The sequence below is a fragment of the Cottoperca gobio genome, chromosome 24 (genome assembly GCF_900634415.1).
Source record: "Cottoperca gobio chromosome 24, fCotGob3.1, whole genome shotgun sequence".
NCBI lineage: Eukaryota > Metazoa > Chordata > Actinopteri > Perciformes > Bovichtidae > Cottoperca > Cottoperca gobio.
The window spans coordinates 5,133,888-5,150,705 of record NC_041378.1 but is presented as its reverse complement, the minus strand read 5'-3'; the positions used below and the strand labels follow the sequence as shown (position 1 = coordinate 5,150,705).

Below are 16,818 nucleotides of genomic sequence, written 5' to 3'. Positions count from 1 at the left end.
CCAAACTATTCACCCACAAAAACATACAGTGCTTGACAGAAGGTCAAACGACACAACACAGGATGCATGTAATGGGAACTTGGACCATGTCGGACATTTGAATTGGGAAGACGTACAACACGGGGCTACAAGCACAGGGGCTTTGAGATGAAGATGGGTGAGCACTAAAGGGAGCTGGTGGTGAATGTGACGTATCCAACCATGCCAGAAGTCTCACCTAGCACAGCGGTGGGAACCAGAGGGTCGTTGGGCACTGTGGGGAGGAAACTTCAGCGTTACTCAAACGTACACGAGGACAGTAAAGTGAGCAGGGAGCGTTAGGAAAAACCCAGAGGATCTGCGTTCTGATGGACTACTTGTTCGACAGTCTTGACTTAAACATGATGACATCCTGAGGATCATCCGTCTTGGAGAAACCATTCCACAACTTTTGCTCGACGTGGTCTGGTAAAGCCGTGAACTATTTAACTTGAGACAGAAATGATTTATCGGCAGCTGTTCACCACCTCAGATATAAACCAGAACACCTTTCTACACTTGTCATTAACTGGAAAACTGATCAGGCTGAACCGATTCTCGAGTTTTGACTTTGATCGGCAACAATCTTCATCGTGGATTCATTGCTTCAGACAGAAATACCAAACATAACATGTAGTCCCTGTTTCTCCAATAAGATCTACATCTGTATCTACAGATACATCTTTATATACTATATAATCATGGTCTTGTTGATGAACCTACATCTGTTGTTGTAGTTGTGAGAGTCCATGAATGTCACAGCCATGGGATCTTCTCCATGCAGAGTGCTCTGGTCGGCATAGCTGCGATCCATGGCGTTCACCATGTGAGTCATTTCCTGCCGCGTCGTTCCGATGGCGTCTTTGCGTTTTTTTGCCAGTTTCCTGTCAGGGGCAGAGACAGACACCGTCAAGCATCTTGTAAACAAATACACAAAACATCAGCCAGCCTGCAGACCGCCGCCGCCGCCGCCGCCTTGTGAAGGACTGGTCTCAAATTTCTGAAGTATGGTATGATTTTTTCACGGCTGTGGGCTGCAGGCTGCTGATCAAGATGCACGTTTTAGATCCAACAAGGAAGAGAAAAGGTGGGGAAGAGAAGACAGGCAAGGGAGGCAGAGGAAAGGCTGGTTTGTAAATGGCAGCATGTATCAGGCTCAGCTACAGGAGCAGAGGGGGGAAAGCATCTAAGAGAGCAGGGGAAATGACCCATGGCCGACAAGTAGCAAAGGGGAAACCTGTTATCAACCTGGTTACCATAGAGGAGCTGTCAGATGAAAACGCATTCTCAAATCTGTTTGTAGTTGTATGAAACGTGTGTCATTTCTTGAGCCTTCTGCATTATCAGAATATACGCTTTCAATAAAGCAGAAAGACAAAAAACTAGAAGTATTAAATATTTGTTTTTCATCCGACAGCAAAGATAGGAAAAACAAGAGTAAGGGAATGACTTATGAAGCTCAGGGGAAACCATTTAGCAACCAAAGTAGCACAGTTATCATCATACGAGTCGCAGGACTCGAGGTCACGTCATAAACAGTCCGTCCAGAATCATGAGGGGACAGTACATCGTCTTTCTGGGAAGGATTCCTTTAGAGATAACTGATTCTTTATTTTAATCTCCTGTTTGTCTTCACAGGCTGTTGTGCAATTGATTGATTGCCTGGTGAAGAAAAACAACAGTTTAAAATGTAAACATCAAGGTATCATTTTCAGGTCCAACTCGAGTGAAATCCATAAAACCCCAGGAAAAATACTTGTAGAGGGTTTAATACGTGGAGCATGACAGAGCATGCAGGAACGTTTTGCACCCAGAGCCTTAGATGTGCATCAGTTAGGACAACATCCGTACAGCAGAACAAACATTTCACATGTTGTTTACGTCACCTGCTTGGTTACAGCGGTTTGAGGTGAGAAATAAATGTCTGGTTGTTGCATAACTGATACACTGTACGGCTCCAACTCTTCCCCAGTACACAGACAGAAAGCATGCTTTGTTTTATTGAATATTTCACCTCTTAACCCCAAAATACACCAACTCCACCTCTAAGACCCCCCCCCCCCCACACACACACACACACACACACACACACTCAGGAACATTTAATTGAGCAGTCCACGCTGTTTATGCGGGTGTTTCTGAGTGTGTTATTGTTTGTCCAACAGAAACCATATAGGAGAGAGGTCGATACATAGAATATAAACCACCTGTGTACTTGTGCTGCACGGTATATAAAGGAGAGAGAAGTAGAAAGAGAGGGGGGGGGGGGGGCTGGTCCATATGTATTTATTACTCTGCTTGTTAGTGTTAAATAGTGCACTGTATAGTCCCCACCTTTTTATAAAAGGCAGTGCAACGAGGCGATTGGGGCCACAGCCGTGAGACATAAGAGACAGTAGAGACAAAGTACCCACAATACGAGAACACCCACCAACAACTACCAACATCAGAGCCACGCCGCTCCACACAGGAAGCTGCCCGCTTCAGCACGAGCGCCATTAAAAGAGAGATGTGCAGCAGAGATACCATGATACCTGTGACTTGATGGGCGGATGGATGATCACATGACTACATGCACACAAAGAGCTACAAGTCACAAGTGCAGCATTCTTTTTTCAAATAACACGCTTAGGCCTGTGTCGTCCCACTTTGACCTGCTTTGGTTTATGGCCCACTTTGGCCTTTAGAAGCCTGCTTCAGAGCAACTTTGGAGCATGTAGAGGACACCAGGGCTGAGGTCAACTCACTGTCAGTTCAGTCCCTTTAAAATGAAATATGCTAATGTTTCAGCATTTAATTATGTATTGTTATTTTTTAGACAGGAATCCATCAACATTATTTCGCTAAAAAGACGTTTTTATATATGTGAAAATGTAAAAATATTTATAGAAATGGTGGAAAATAAGGAAAATCCTGACTGACATGAAAGTGAACTGACCCCCACCCTGGCAAGGCGTCAATGAGGATGGCTTTGGCTGGTTGGTCAGAGCTGAAAATGTGTTTTGTCTTGAAAAAAGTATACTGCATCTTTAAAAATAACAACAACTAGCCACTAATAATTCGCCCAATAAGGTAACAGCAGCTGGGTGAGCTGATTGTTGATTGGTTGTTTACTTACAGGTAATAAGAGTATGAATAGTAGGTCCTCCTGGGGTTGTGAGCCAATCAGAAAGCAAAGAATGAGACACAAGGGTCATGAATATGCAAATTAGGACAATACTGTCCTGTCCCAACGAGCAACAACAGAAACAGAAGAAAACACCTTTCGATTGCTGAAACGTGAGGGTCATGCAGGGGGGGGGGTTGGTATAATAACTACGGGCCCTATTTCTTTAAAAGAAAGAGTTTGATGCTAAATAAATGCTACAAAAACAAGCTAAAACTATTACTAAAATAACAACGAACTATCAATATTAAACTATTAACATGCAGTCTTTCTGTTCTTTACTTCTCAAGGTGTCAAATTTAAATATTCATGCAATATTTTTAAGAATTTACGATAACCGGAAGACCTGGATTAGTTTTTAATTCACCTTTACTTACTCCCTACGGGAAAGTAAACAATTTGTCAAAAACTGAGACAAAGCTATCGGATCTGAAACACCACGCAGCTCACTTCCTGTAAAGCAAGCATGATGTCATTGCGATGTCATCATGTCCCACCATTTTAAAGATGCAGTATTGTTCAAAGTTGTGAAGGTTCAATGACGATGAAGATTGATCTCCCCAGAAACGACTAAATGCTGTCGACATAACGTCACAAATCCTTTGATAATATTCATATCATTTTCCAAAAGCACTCGTCACAGTGTCGATCGGCACATGTGTACCCCATGCGGAGATGTGCAAACACGTCTCGTCAACCAGAAGCTGCTGTCAGGAGTTGATTGTTAGTTCCTGCACTCATATGTTCTCAGAAGTCAAACTGAAAATGTAAAAGTGATGTAAAAACCCCCCCCACACAAAGTACATATATCTAAAAGGTAATACTGTATATTACATCTTCAGTTGTCAGAAATACACTTAAATATAACATCTGAACATGTTTTACTTCACAGGAACGCTCTGTGAGCTCGTGCTCACGTTTTGAAGCCTCGAGCCCAAAAGCGTGACCGCAGCTTGAGCTGGTTAGAGTTTACAACAACACCAGACACAGTTCCTCTCAGCTGTGCGTACCAGAGTGTTAAACAAGAGTTGCCTCCTAAAAAAAAAACCTTAATTTTGACCACTTTTCTATTATAAAAAGGCCTAAAATCCTCAGAGGGACAGTTAATGTTCAGTCAAAGGTGTTACAGTAATCAGGCCACTCTGTGCATCAAACACAGTCAGGTTCCTGGATGATGGCGAGCGTATTTTAAACACGAAATAGCAGCTTCTTGCAGTAAATAGAATATTTATTCCCTCCACTTTAAGCTCTTTGGATATCATTTACAATTACACTTTGACATTAAATCTGCAGCACGACTGCGGGATCACATGAGTTCATTAAGAGAATAAAAATTAAAACATTGAGGTCACAGTTCCCAGGTGACGAGAGTTCATTAACGACGGTAATTTCAGGTCTCTAATTGTTTTTGATTGGCTGAGTGAGATCGTGATTGGTTGTAATTGAGCGACGGTTTATTTCTGGTCGCCCTCTGAAGCCTCTGGCAAGATGCGACAGTTTATCTCCTGAAAGAGACGGTTGATGATAATGAATCTTACACTTCCTGTAACGCGGTGAAGCTACATGGTGGCCAATGAGCAAATCAAACTATTAAAGTTGATACTTCCTTTATTATAATAAGCAAAGATGTGATGCGAGGCACTCAACATGAATGTATCTGCCCCGAATATGCAAATGAAGTTCCTAATTATTCTCCTTTTAATGAGGCACTCAGGTTCCCTGAACACCAGACTTTAATTGAAAGGTCACAGGAAGAACGTTGTGTTTAGTAATAGTTAATTATTACACACATACACTCGTGTACATGACTTAGACATTTGCATACACACATCTGCACACAAACGCGCCATGAAAAGCACAAAGACATAATTCAACCTCGTGTAATCTCGCAGTTACTCGGGTATGATTTGACGAGTAGAGGGCAGGTTATATGCAAAACTAAAAAAGTCTAGACTCGAGGTTGGGGTGGGGGTTGTGTTTAGAGCATGAAGATGACTCTCCTGAAAGCTTTATAAACTTTAGACGTGATAATGTTACATATCAGTAGAAGCTGGGATGATATGTTCATAAAGCTCCAACAACATGCTTCATGTGCAGCACTGACACACTGAGAGGAAACAACTTCTGCTGCTTCACTTTCAGCAAGAACTTCGTACACAAACAGGACAATTTCATAAGAATAAAGGAAATGTATCAGCGTCAGACGGTTTGATGTATTCCTAATACAGATCTGAGTGATTCTGCAGCTGTGTGCAGCCACCACATGGTGGAGCCCTGTCACAGGACAACACACTGCACTATTAACGGATGAGATTCATAGACACAATAATATTCTATCACATATCAGTCTCTATGTTCACATTTCCTTTCTTTTCTGCTTTTAAAAAACATGTAAACATGTAACTAAGTGTTTAACTTAGTACACCACATATCTCTCTACCGCATTACACTAAAGGAGGTAATAGGTTATTTTAAGGGTAAACTTTAACGAATAAAGTCTGGGGCGGTAGTAAACGTGCGCTCCAGTGGATTAAAACATATTTACTTGTCACCACGTCTATCCCTTACTCGAATCAACCACCCTTCACATTCTCTCATCTCTCCAACATTTTGCTTCCTCTTCAGTCGACTTCACCAAAATTGCCTCCGTCTTAAATACAAATGTGAGTGTTTCTATTAGGCGTCATGATGTCTGTATATAACCCCATGGACACTGGCTTATTCTCATTTGAATCTTGGAAATGTTACTTGATGTCTCGGTGAGTCGGCTGTTCTGAGCTCGCTTGCTTCACACGCTGTTACGAGAAGAAAGAGATCTCTCCTGCGCTAAATCACACGACTGTGAGGCAGGAGTTTCTCACCATACTATTCACACTGGATCTCAGGAAAACAAGCCTTCAGCTATTTAAATGCCTTAAAAACAAACTTCAGGAGGTTTGTGCTGGTTCTGAAGGGAGATCAACGTTTATGGAGGATGGATGAAAGATGGCGTCACTACGGCAATAACTGGACCGACACACAACGAGACACTGGATTGAGGTGCACATCTGTTTCTGTGTGTTCTTGCATCTGCGTGTGTGTTGGTGTCGTGCTCGTGAAGTATCTGCACTCTTCATTAAAGCAGCGGACGTGGTCATCAGCCGTCACTCACCTCTTCTTGACCAATAGGATGGCTACCAGCACCAGCAGTATGAAGACGAGCACACCAGCACTGATCCCAGCGATCTTCACCACGCGGTCCGTCTGTTTAGCGGGGTCAGGGATGACTTCTGGCTCCTCGGTGGCACCTTTCACATAATGACAATAAAGCAACGTCAATACCGTGGACATTACATCACAGGTCATTTAGCAGACGCTCTTATTACAGTGAACTAAGTACAGGGACAGTCTTCCTGGAGCAACTCAGGGTTAAGCACCTTGTATTGAACTCACAACCTTCTAGTGTTTTGTTTGGAAGGCGTACCACTAGACCACTAGGCCAACACCACCCTACATGGTTATGTTGTTGTATTAGGAGTGGACAAACGGGGATATAACATCCCCTTTAGTGAAACATTGCTGTATTTACAAGATGCTAAATGAAAAACCAACATTAAAAGAATGTACGCTTCAAATTTAAGGACTTTTCAAGCACCCCGGGCACAATTCCCACAAATTCAAGAAGCCAACATGGCATAGTTTGAGACACGGATTAAGGTTAATTATGGCACGTTCTCGGGGAAGGTGTCGCTTGGAACAACTGCAAGAGACACACATGCAGACGGCGGAAGCTATTTACTAACCTTAGCTGCGTGATATCGGACAAAGAGAAAGTATGAAAAGCACTAATGTTTCTAACCACTCACTGATTCTGAATCATCTGCTGGTGCAGTGACCTGGTCAAATAGAAGCAAACCCACAAGTCAAACTCGCTTTCCACGAGTCTCCAGCTGTGGAGCCCTTTGCATTTCTGTTGCTCTCTTGCACCGACTGTAAGCCTGTTATACAAATAATACATTCTTGGCACTATTTGAAGTATTTACGCGACCTTGTGTCACCCAAGGCTGGAAAAGCATGCCAACCAACAGCCTGAGGAATGTATTCTCTCTCAAGACGTCTTTACAAAATGCCCTCGCGTCAGGGAAGCGCCGAGTGTTGATAAGGAAACAAATCTCCAAAAGCCATTTCAACAGGAGGGTTTAATCACTCACGCAAAAGAGCAGGTAAATATCAAGACTCCAAAATACTCCGTGTAAAGTCAAAGTCAGACAACTACCAACACACACGCCGTGGGAACTGATGATCCAAAAATAGGCAAAAGTTTCATTTCATTTTGCTCACAGATTGAAATATTGAGATTAAAAGTTAATAATCCTTAATATGATTGCTATGGACTCTGCTGAACAGATCACATATGCACAGGATGTGTTTAGCAGCAGACATCTGAGCTAGTTTATTGCAAATATAACATATATAATAATATTGGACGAATTACATTTTTGACCAGATTGTGGCGCAAGAAGAAATGAAAGTAAAAACACTGAGCGATTTCAGCGTCTTATTCATTTTGTTGTACGACCTGAACCAGAGAACTCTCTGCACACTCACTACTCCTACTCCCAGCTGCAAGCACACGATAAATTAAATACATATACACACATCCTGCACTGTCAGGTTATCCTTGGAGTCATGCTCTCATTGACAAATGCTTTAGAAATGCAATTTGACTGCAGCCGTCCAATGTTTCTGCCCCCAATGTCTCAGTATATTACTGGTACTCAAACTCATTTCTGTTCCTGATGACTTGAGAGAATTGTCTGAACTCCCTCGTTTCGTCCGTTTGGAATATCATTCACAAATGGTTGTTTTCAGGCAGAGTGCACGGCGCGCTGGAGATTTGAGCATGTTGATCGCGCACAGAGAGTCAACAGAAAGAGCCAGCATCTGTTTTCATGCTCCTAAGCTTAGCGCTGTGATCTCGCACCGGCAGAATAGTTTGCGTAAGAACATAATCATGCATTATAATAATCCAAAAAATAATCCAACACAAAGACATATGCACAAAACTCGACATAATGCAATACATCTATCAAACAATAATCCACTTCTAATGCTAGATATCAACAAGATAAACATAATCTCTCTTTATCTCCTTCAGCAACATATTATTTTGTTCGGAAATGTTTCCGCCGCTGAAATCTTTGTAATGCCTCCATGCATCCCCCCGTGGTGTTATGTAACGACGCGCTGAAACATGGGACTCCGATCGATGGTTGAAGCATGAGCAGCGACGTGTCGGCCGAAGAGCTTTCAAAGCATGAGGTCGACATTCTTTATCGTTCTTATTGTCAGAAAATTCCACGAAAAGAGCAAAACCAACAATCAGTCCGTTTTTTAAATGCAAAATGTTTATTTTTAAACAGCAGGAGGCTTTAGTTTGTCGCAGAAGTTACTGAAACAGGAGTAAATATTGCATTTGTTGGGGACGATACACATTTAGTGCTCTGCGGCAGAAGAACAGTGCACGTGGGGTCGACTCAAAATACACTTCAGTGCCCAAGTTCATGGTAGTGAAGCAACATGTCGCCCAGTGTGGCTCAAACTGTATGAGGATCCATAAGTGAAAATAAATGGTGGTTCAGGAACGCCAAATACAGTTGGAGGTCATTTAGAAACAGCGTCTCCACGACATCATAGAGAGTAGTGGCATACGTGTCACAACTCTTAGGAATGAAAGGTGATTCTGAGTTTGTGAATCAGCTGATATCTCATCTTAAATTCTGACAAACGTACCATCTTCAAAATCCAGTATGTGTTTTATGTTATCCAATCTTGACTGTGACTCCAAATGATTTTTACATTTGTGACTTCGCCACACTTCGCTTCCACCCGTTTTTGTTTTTTTTATCAATGACTGTCAAACCGACCAATGAGTAAAAGGGAATCAAAACAAGACGTAGCCAAAAAATAAAAGCAATCTTTAAAAGCTTCGGGGTCCTGAGACCTGACCTCATAATGTCGGCGGTAGCTCTTAATGCCCGTACAAATGATCCAGGTCAGTACACTAACACTCACAATGTACCCTCACAGCTACACACAACACCCTGAGGCAGCAATTACAATACCCCCAAATGACCTAATAGGACCACCGTCGCTTAATCCTCCCTCCCGGATGCACGGTTGAGCGCGCACACATGCAGAGGGACAGTCAGAGAAAGGAAGGGATGGTCCCTCTGACCTCTCTGTCCATTAGTCGTTCTGCCTTATTAAGAAAAGAAACTTCAGCTTCACTAAGACGTCCTCTGGCGAGAGACACACAGCGTAGTGTATGAGTTAAGTTACCGACCTGTGCCAGTAACCACAAGCACCGGCCAGAACTGTGACGCCACTAGAAACACAGGAACTTCCAACGTTTTCTCTTATTTTGAAAGGCGAAACCGTGCGGGACTGAACCGCACCTTCGATCCATCCCATGGGATCACTTGGCCACTTCAAATTATTTATTGTTTCATTTTTTAAAAAGGGACAAGGTCACAGCGTGGGACAATGCCACACACACACACACACACACACACACACACACACACACACACACACACACACAGCAGTATTTATCGCCTAAGCTACTTTACAGTGTCCGTCCCCTTGATGGTCTTTATAAAAATACACTAATCAATCAACCATAATGATTCATTTTACAATAATTACGGCTGATTGCACTGAAAACGATGTCACTTTTACGGCCTAGTTTTATGCGTCTTCGGCAGAAGGTCAAAGCAAGGTCCATCAGCTGAGTGCAGAAAGTGATTAGAACTTTCTTCTTCTTTTTGTTTTACTACAAAAACACCCAGAACGTTCACGTGATGTGAATCTGCTTTATCATTACGGGTGTTTTATCTCTCACCTATCGTCTTCATCGTGTAGGATGCTGACCACGGTATGAAACGCTCACATTAACATTAATACAATCGTCTGTTCCTTATTAAATAAGGTCTGTATGTTCATGTCAAGCTGAGAACATCGGTTGATTTGATTGATTGATCGAATGACTGAATTAAGTGTTTTGAGAATAAATGACGCATTATTAACCACGTAAACACTTCCTGTTCTTTGAAACTCAAGGCTGGCAGCACCCAGTAATTTCCATTTCATTGAAAACATATGTTAATATATTTTTCTGTTTATCCTTGTTCTTACTCCACACAGCTCTGATCCATTAGCTGCATTTCAAAAAAGTCTTTCCTGAAAACAGTGTGTGTGAGCCCTTGTGTGTGTGTGTGTGTGTGTGTGTGTGTGGGTGGGTGCCCAGGGATTAAAACCAGTCTGATAATCTATCAACATATGGCTGCTAGTAAAACATTTAGACTGCATGCACATACATACAGCGGCTAAATGTGCAAACACACTTCTCCTCTCAAACATGCAAAACATTATGATGTCTCCACTAATACAACAACAATCATAACATCCGTCACAAAGACAAACATCAGATTAACATCGAGCGTTAAGGGACAGCTCCACAACAGAAGGTAAACATACTTCACCGGACACACAAATACTTTAATATCATTAGTAATATACAAATATGTTTGTAAATTAGATTTCTGGACATTATTTAACAACTTTTTTCATCATCTACTTTTCAAGTTAACACTGATCTGGACACTTTTCTTACCTTTAGTAGCCAGCCTCAGACACTGCGTCTTAGTTTCCTGAATAAAAAAGAGACAATAGGATGAATACCTGAGTCAAACACACTGTAACACACATTTTAAATACTGTACACATGCATGTACAGTATAAGGAAAGACCAGATTCAGCTGCGTGCATATATTTTGTAGTTTTAAATACTCTTAGAAGTCACAACTGCTTCCAGGTAGAAGCTGTGATGCATTTGAATATGTACATATAAGTATAATGATGCATAGCTGCGAGCAGGTGGGAGTTGGGAGTTCAGTGTGTTTAGTGCGTCTTCACATGAATACATATTTATTTACCCTCTCCGTGCTGCTCACAGCTTGAAGGTAGATGTTGTAGTTCTTTCTCGGGGCCAGTGGAGGATTCCAGAAACCCTGAGGAGGAAAAGAAAGCGTCATTCATTTTATACGAGGCTAAATATACGAAGATTGTTGGCTAATGTTTTGTCTTGTAAAACATTTACAAGAATGGTGTGATGAATGTGGTTTCCCGGCAGTAGGGTCGTTAAGTACGGCACAGATACGGAAACTAGGCATGATGTCCAATGTTATTTTATACTATTTAATCTGCTATTTTAATTCTGCTATTTTTATACAATTTGAATTCTGCTATATTATATTATTTAAATGTTGCTATTTTAATTTAGCTATTTTATACTATTTTAATTCTGCTATTTGAATTCTGCTATATTATATTATTTAAATGTTGCTATTTTAATTTAGCTATTTTATACTATTTTAATTCTGCTATTTTAATTCTGCTATATTATATTATTTTAATTCTGCTATTTTAATTCTGCTATTTTATATTATTTTAATTTAGCTATTTTAATTTAGCTATTTTATACTATTTTAATTCTGCTATTTTAATTATGCTATATTATATTATTTTAATTCTGCTATTTTAATTCTGCTATTTTTGTAATGGTACTTCAGACTCATTTACATCAACACTGTAATTATTGTACTGTAAATGCTCTTATTCTGTCTAATCTTGTACTAATTGTTATTGTTTTTGCACTTTGGGCTGAGATTCTTGTATGAAAGGTGCTATACAAATAAAGCTTATTATTATTATTATTATTAAAGAGAAGCAAAACATTACTCAGAAAAGCACAGAGTTTACATACTTCTGCAGTTTAAACAAAGACAGATGGTCTACAAAGTATTTTGCCAGATACTTCTTAGAAAGCAAATTTCCCAAAATGTTGAACTATTCCTTTAACATATTTAAAGTTCAATCTGATGCAAACATAGACAATTAGTTTTTGCATTTACGTAGATTTTTGCCATTTTCTCATGAACTTCTGCACTTAAACAAAGAACCATGCTTCAGAATAAATCCCCTTTTATTACAGGACATTATGAAAAGTTATTCTATTCTTCTGCATTTTAAGCTACGAGTTTACTATTATTTCTATACGATTCTTTCCACCTGACATTTGTGCTGCACTCTGCACAGAATATGTTGCTCAGATAGAAGCGCTCGCCTGATACGTCTTGTTGTCTCCAACGGTGAAGGGGAGCGGCTCAGGCAGGTTGCTGGGGGACAGCTGGGCGGCATAATAATATGGAGATCCACCGCTCGACGCACTGTGGTAGGAAACTGGGACCTGGGAAAGAAGATATACATTTACATTAACATAATATGTATAGAAATCTGACTTAGGTCTTAAATCTGAGTTGGGATCCAAATGGGCAAGAGTCTACAGAGCAAAATGGTGGCTACACATACATGTATATTAGAAAGGCATGGCTTGTTAAATGCATGAACAACAGATTAATAATCACCTCGTAACAGTCAGCGGAAGCTTGACGACGTGTTCGCTGTGGATTCACTTCCTCGACTACGATCTGGTACGCACTGCAGGCAGGAAGACGATGTAAATATGTTATCGTATAAGCATATTTGTAAGAAGAACGATTTGATGTTCTTTGTTTGTTTTTATAGTTCATGGCTTTACATTAAGTAGAAAACTGTAACTGTGTACAATGTACACAAGAAACACATGTGAAAAGTAATAATTATGGACTCTGGGCAGATACAGGTGTGACAGAAGCCTGCGTCTGTACTTGTATATGTGTACATATATATATATACATGTATATGTGTACATATATATATATATACATGTATATGTGTACATGTACCTTATAGGAGCTCCCTTGGCCTGGGCAGGTTTGAGCAGCACAGTGATGGTTGTTGCAGTTTCGTTCAGAAAGGCCTCCGACCCGTCGTACTCGTCGATCGTCGGGGCTGAAGAACGAGCACGAGTCTGTGTTAGTGTCCGTGCATCGCCACGTGATACCGATAAAAAGTCAAGTGTGGCGGTAAAACATATTGAAAACCTATTTTCTACCTGAAATATTGGTCGTCACGTTGAGCGTGGTTGCGGGGCCGAACCCTTTGGAGGTGGACGCGCGTATGAGGAGCTGGTACGTGACACCTGGGTGGAGCTGGGAGAACAAGTGGTGGGTGGCGTTGGAGGGCAGAGACACGGTGAGACCCGGCCGCTGCAGAGGCACCGAAGGGTCAAAGGATCGCACGCCACTGTAGTTGATCTGAGGTGGGGCAGAGAGGCGGGTTTAGACACCCTGTACATCCCACTGAGGCTACAGTTATTGTTCCAAACGGCTTATTGTACCTCGTATTGTATGATGACTCCGTTGGGTTCAGTCGGTTCCTTCCAGTAAAGAAGAATTCTGTCTTCAAATGGAGTGGCTCTCAGTGACTGACTGGGAACTGAGCCTGGAACTGTTAACACACACACACACACACACACACACACACACACACACACACAGATTAAATTAGACAATGCTCATAACATTGTCCTCTAAATGCTCCTAGTACCTCCCGGCAACAGGAATACGGACAGCAAGGACTTTCCTTAACAATTTTAAAAGTTATACGTGCACTTCCTTAATCACTGCGCCATTCATAAACACATCACCGTCTTGTTATATCTTTTGTGCTTTTTAAATTGTTCTACTTCCCAGCAGTGGCCTGTTGCCACGCCACAGCATTAGAAGCATTTACTCTTTACTCTAAGCCTTATTCCCGAAAGCCAACAAACACATAAATAGAAATAACTTTGCACCATCTTCATCCGTCTGTATGACGGTCTCGTCGCTCTCTTTCCGTCCCTCTGGATTGGTCAGAATCATCTTGAGACTGACGTTGGTGTAGGGAGGCAGGTTTCCCACCAGGTGGCGTGGTGCTGAGAAGAGAACACACACAAAACATCAGCTGACATCTTCTCCGTGCATTCTTTGATAGCGTCATGATAAATGTGAAACAGCAGGATAAGTAGCGGGATTAATAGTCGAACTGAGCGTTACCTTTAGGGTCCATGTCCAAGCAGTCGGATTTGCTGCGGTTGCTGGCAGTCATGTAATGGTAGCAGATGGTGACGTTAAAGGTGTGACAGCGAGTGATGTTGTAACCCAACGACTCCCAGTCCACCGCGATCACACGAGACCTGGTCTCAGCGATCTTCAGCCTCTTAGGAGTCCGCATAGGTTCTGCAGAGAAACAAGAGGAGAACACAGGGAACGACTCAGTGACCACAACAGATTAGTGTCATATGAACCGTTAAGACTGGAGCATCCTGATCACTAACAATACAACGTAAACAACCCTGAGTGGACGACACAAATATTTACTTTAATTGTGCTGCAATGTGTAAGAGGAAAGTGTACTTTGTGTTGCCAAAAGAAAAAAGAGCAAGAGTGCTGAGTCAACGTTCCCCCCCCCCCCCACCACAAGATAAAGCAAGAGAGGTTTTTTTTACGAACGTCTATTTATGCTCCTCGCTGCCATCCAACCGTTTCTCAAATGCAATAACTTCTACAAGGCACGTCTTTGGGTGTCCATCTTTTATGTGAATTCAGAACTATTTATTGTCAATATAATCTACCTTCTCTGCAGCCGGCCCAGGGCTTTAATTACCGTAACTGGCTCATTTAACTGGATCAATATGCCCCAGAACCCACCCACCTCCACACACACACACGCACGCACGCACGCACACCAAATCTTTCGTTATCTACTTCCTGCCTGCTTTTATCCTTCCACTATAATTTCAGGCACTACATTCTCAAGAATGTTCACCAACGTGTGCTTCTGCTTCTCCGGCCGATCTACCAGGACGAGCCGCCGTTTACTGTAGAAACGCTTTCAAGTTAAGCAGCTACACATTATCGTAGGAAGAGTTATTGCTCTGGGAAAAGGCAACCACATCTCCAACTAGAAGCGGGAAAGTGCAGCTTTCTGTCTTTTGGACGAAAGTGCATGAAGGAAATGTACCTTTAGTATCAAAAGTAAAAGTTTGCCTAATGAATGAACGTGTAAGAGGATTGTTCCAGTAATGGTGTCGCTGGTTGAGGTGGTGCTACTGTATATTTGAACTATTTCATATACTGTTATGTTATTTTATAAGTTGTTCAAAAGGTTTGTGTGTACAAATCTTGATCTGCAACAGTAACTAGTAACTGAAGCTGCCAGATAAAGTGACATGAAAGGGAAGTACTAAGAGTGCGTAACGTTTGAGTGAATGTTCTCAGTTATATTCCATCACCTCTCAAGACAACACAAACCAATTTGGAGATTAGTTTAGAAAACAGTTAACTCTTGATGATTTAGAATTTGCAGAGCGCGATAGGTTATCATGAGAATAAAGAATGAGTTTGAGGCTCAGTCGATAACAAATACGCGTTGATTAACTCTAATGCTGATCGTGCAGATTGACCCCGGACACAAGTGGAATTAATTACTGAGCAGAACAAATATAATTAAACGGACTTCGATCACAGTGATTGTCGTTCTATCACCTGTTGGAGTTCCTTCCTCCTCCCTCTCTGTAGCTCACCTGCTTGCTTATGTCCTCCCAAGATTTTTTAATAAAAACCGCTCACCTTAAATAGAGACGCGAGTCTCTCCGAAACCCCTCCTCGTCTAGCTCTCTGATTTTCTCTGGGTCTTCCTCTCTCAGAGGAGACGACACAAGGACACAAACCTGTCGCTTCTTCTGACAACCCATTATCTGCCTGTCACTCACACATGCACAGAAACTCACAGGCATCTAAACTCTCACACTCGATTATTACCTTAATACACACGCACGCACACGCACGCACACGCACACACACACACGCACACACGCACACACACACACACACGCTTCAGGTTGTGACAGAATCAGGATTAAATCTGGGCAGAGCACGCAAAGGTGTGTGTTTATGTGTGTTTGCTCGTCTCAATAAAACTTCTCATAATAAGAATGCATCAAGGACAAACACAACTCTCTCACACACACACACACACACACACACACACACACACACACACACACATGTTGAGGTTTGCTAAATCATTTAGATATAAATAGAAAAAAACATATGAGAGAAAATGAAACCGGGCAGGTAATTGTCTGCTGAGTAAATATGATGGCTCAACTGTGTGTGTGTGTGTGTGTGTGTGTGTGTGTGTGTTTATAGCTAAGGGGTCAGAGCATTTCCTTCTTGCTTCAACTTGTTATTAGATGCTTGACATTTGAATAAGGCGAGAGGGAGACCTCTGCCTGTCTCACCCTCTGTGTCGGTCTCTTCCTGTCTGTCTGTTTAAATCAATATTTGTGATCCTCACCATAAACCTTGCTATTAGGACACACACACACATATATACACACAGACACACACACACAAACACAGACACACAGTTAGAGCAGTCTAATAAATTGTATTGATTTCAGGGTCTCTTGATGCTAGCACTGCTTCACAGCGAGACGCTCTTCAACATGGAATTAAAACAAGATATATGACTAGCTGCCTGTCACACACACAAACACACACACCTACATTTCAACACCCAATTCCCTTCCTGGCCTGAAATGCATTGCTGCCTATCTGTTTACTGTAGGTAGTGAAATAGGGTGGAGAGCTGGAGGAGAGACAATG

General features: G+C 41.7%; 1 protein-coding gene across 19 annotated transcripts in view; it reads right to left on the bottom strand.

Moving 5' to 3' along the window:
- ptprk (protein tyrosine phosphatase receptor type K) overlaps positions 1 to 16,818 on the bottom strand; it is a 93,080-nt gene that overhangs the window by 12,009 nt on the left and 64,253 nt on the right. For 10 of the 19 annotated variants that reach the window (XM_029425196.1, XM_029425202.1, XM_029425205.1 and 7 more), the window contains 13 exons: positions 14,203 to 14,385; positions 13,962 to 14,081; positions 13,506 to 13,615; positions 13,221 to 13,422; positions 13,012 to 13,117; positions 12,652 to 12,724; positions 12,351 to 12,473; positions 11,161 to 11,235; positions 10,839 to 10,875; positions 6,336 to 6,471; positions 3,137 to 3,166; positions 742 to 902; positions 218 to 253 (listed from right to left, as the gene is read on the bottom strand). In XM_029425196.1, the coding sequence (XP_029281056.1) occupies positions 218 to 253; positions 742 to 902; positions 3,137 to 3,166; positions 6,336 to 6,471; positions 10,839 to 10,875; positions 11,161 to 11,235; positions 12,351 to 12,473; positions 12,652 to 12,724; positions 13,012 to 13,117; positions 13,221 to 13,422; positions 13,506 to 13,615; positions 13,962 to 14,081; positions 14,203 to 14,385 (1,392 nt within the window). The remainder of the gene's footprint in view (positions 1 to 217; positions 254 to 741; positions 903 to 3,136; positions 3,167 to 6,335; positions 6,472 to 10,838; positions 10,876 to 11,160; positions 11,236 to 12,350; positions 12,474 to 12,651; positions 12,725 to 13,011; positions 13,118 to 13,220; positions 13,423 to 13,505; positions 13,616 to 13,961; positions 14,082 to 14,202; positions 14,386 to 16,818) is intronic. The other 9 variants (XM_029425204.1, XM_029425213.1, XM_029425215.1 and 6 more) reach the window with 3 other exon arrangements.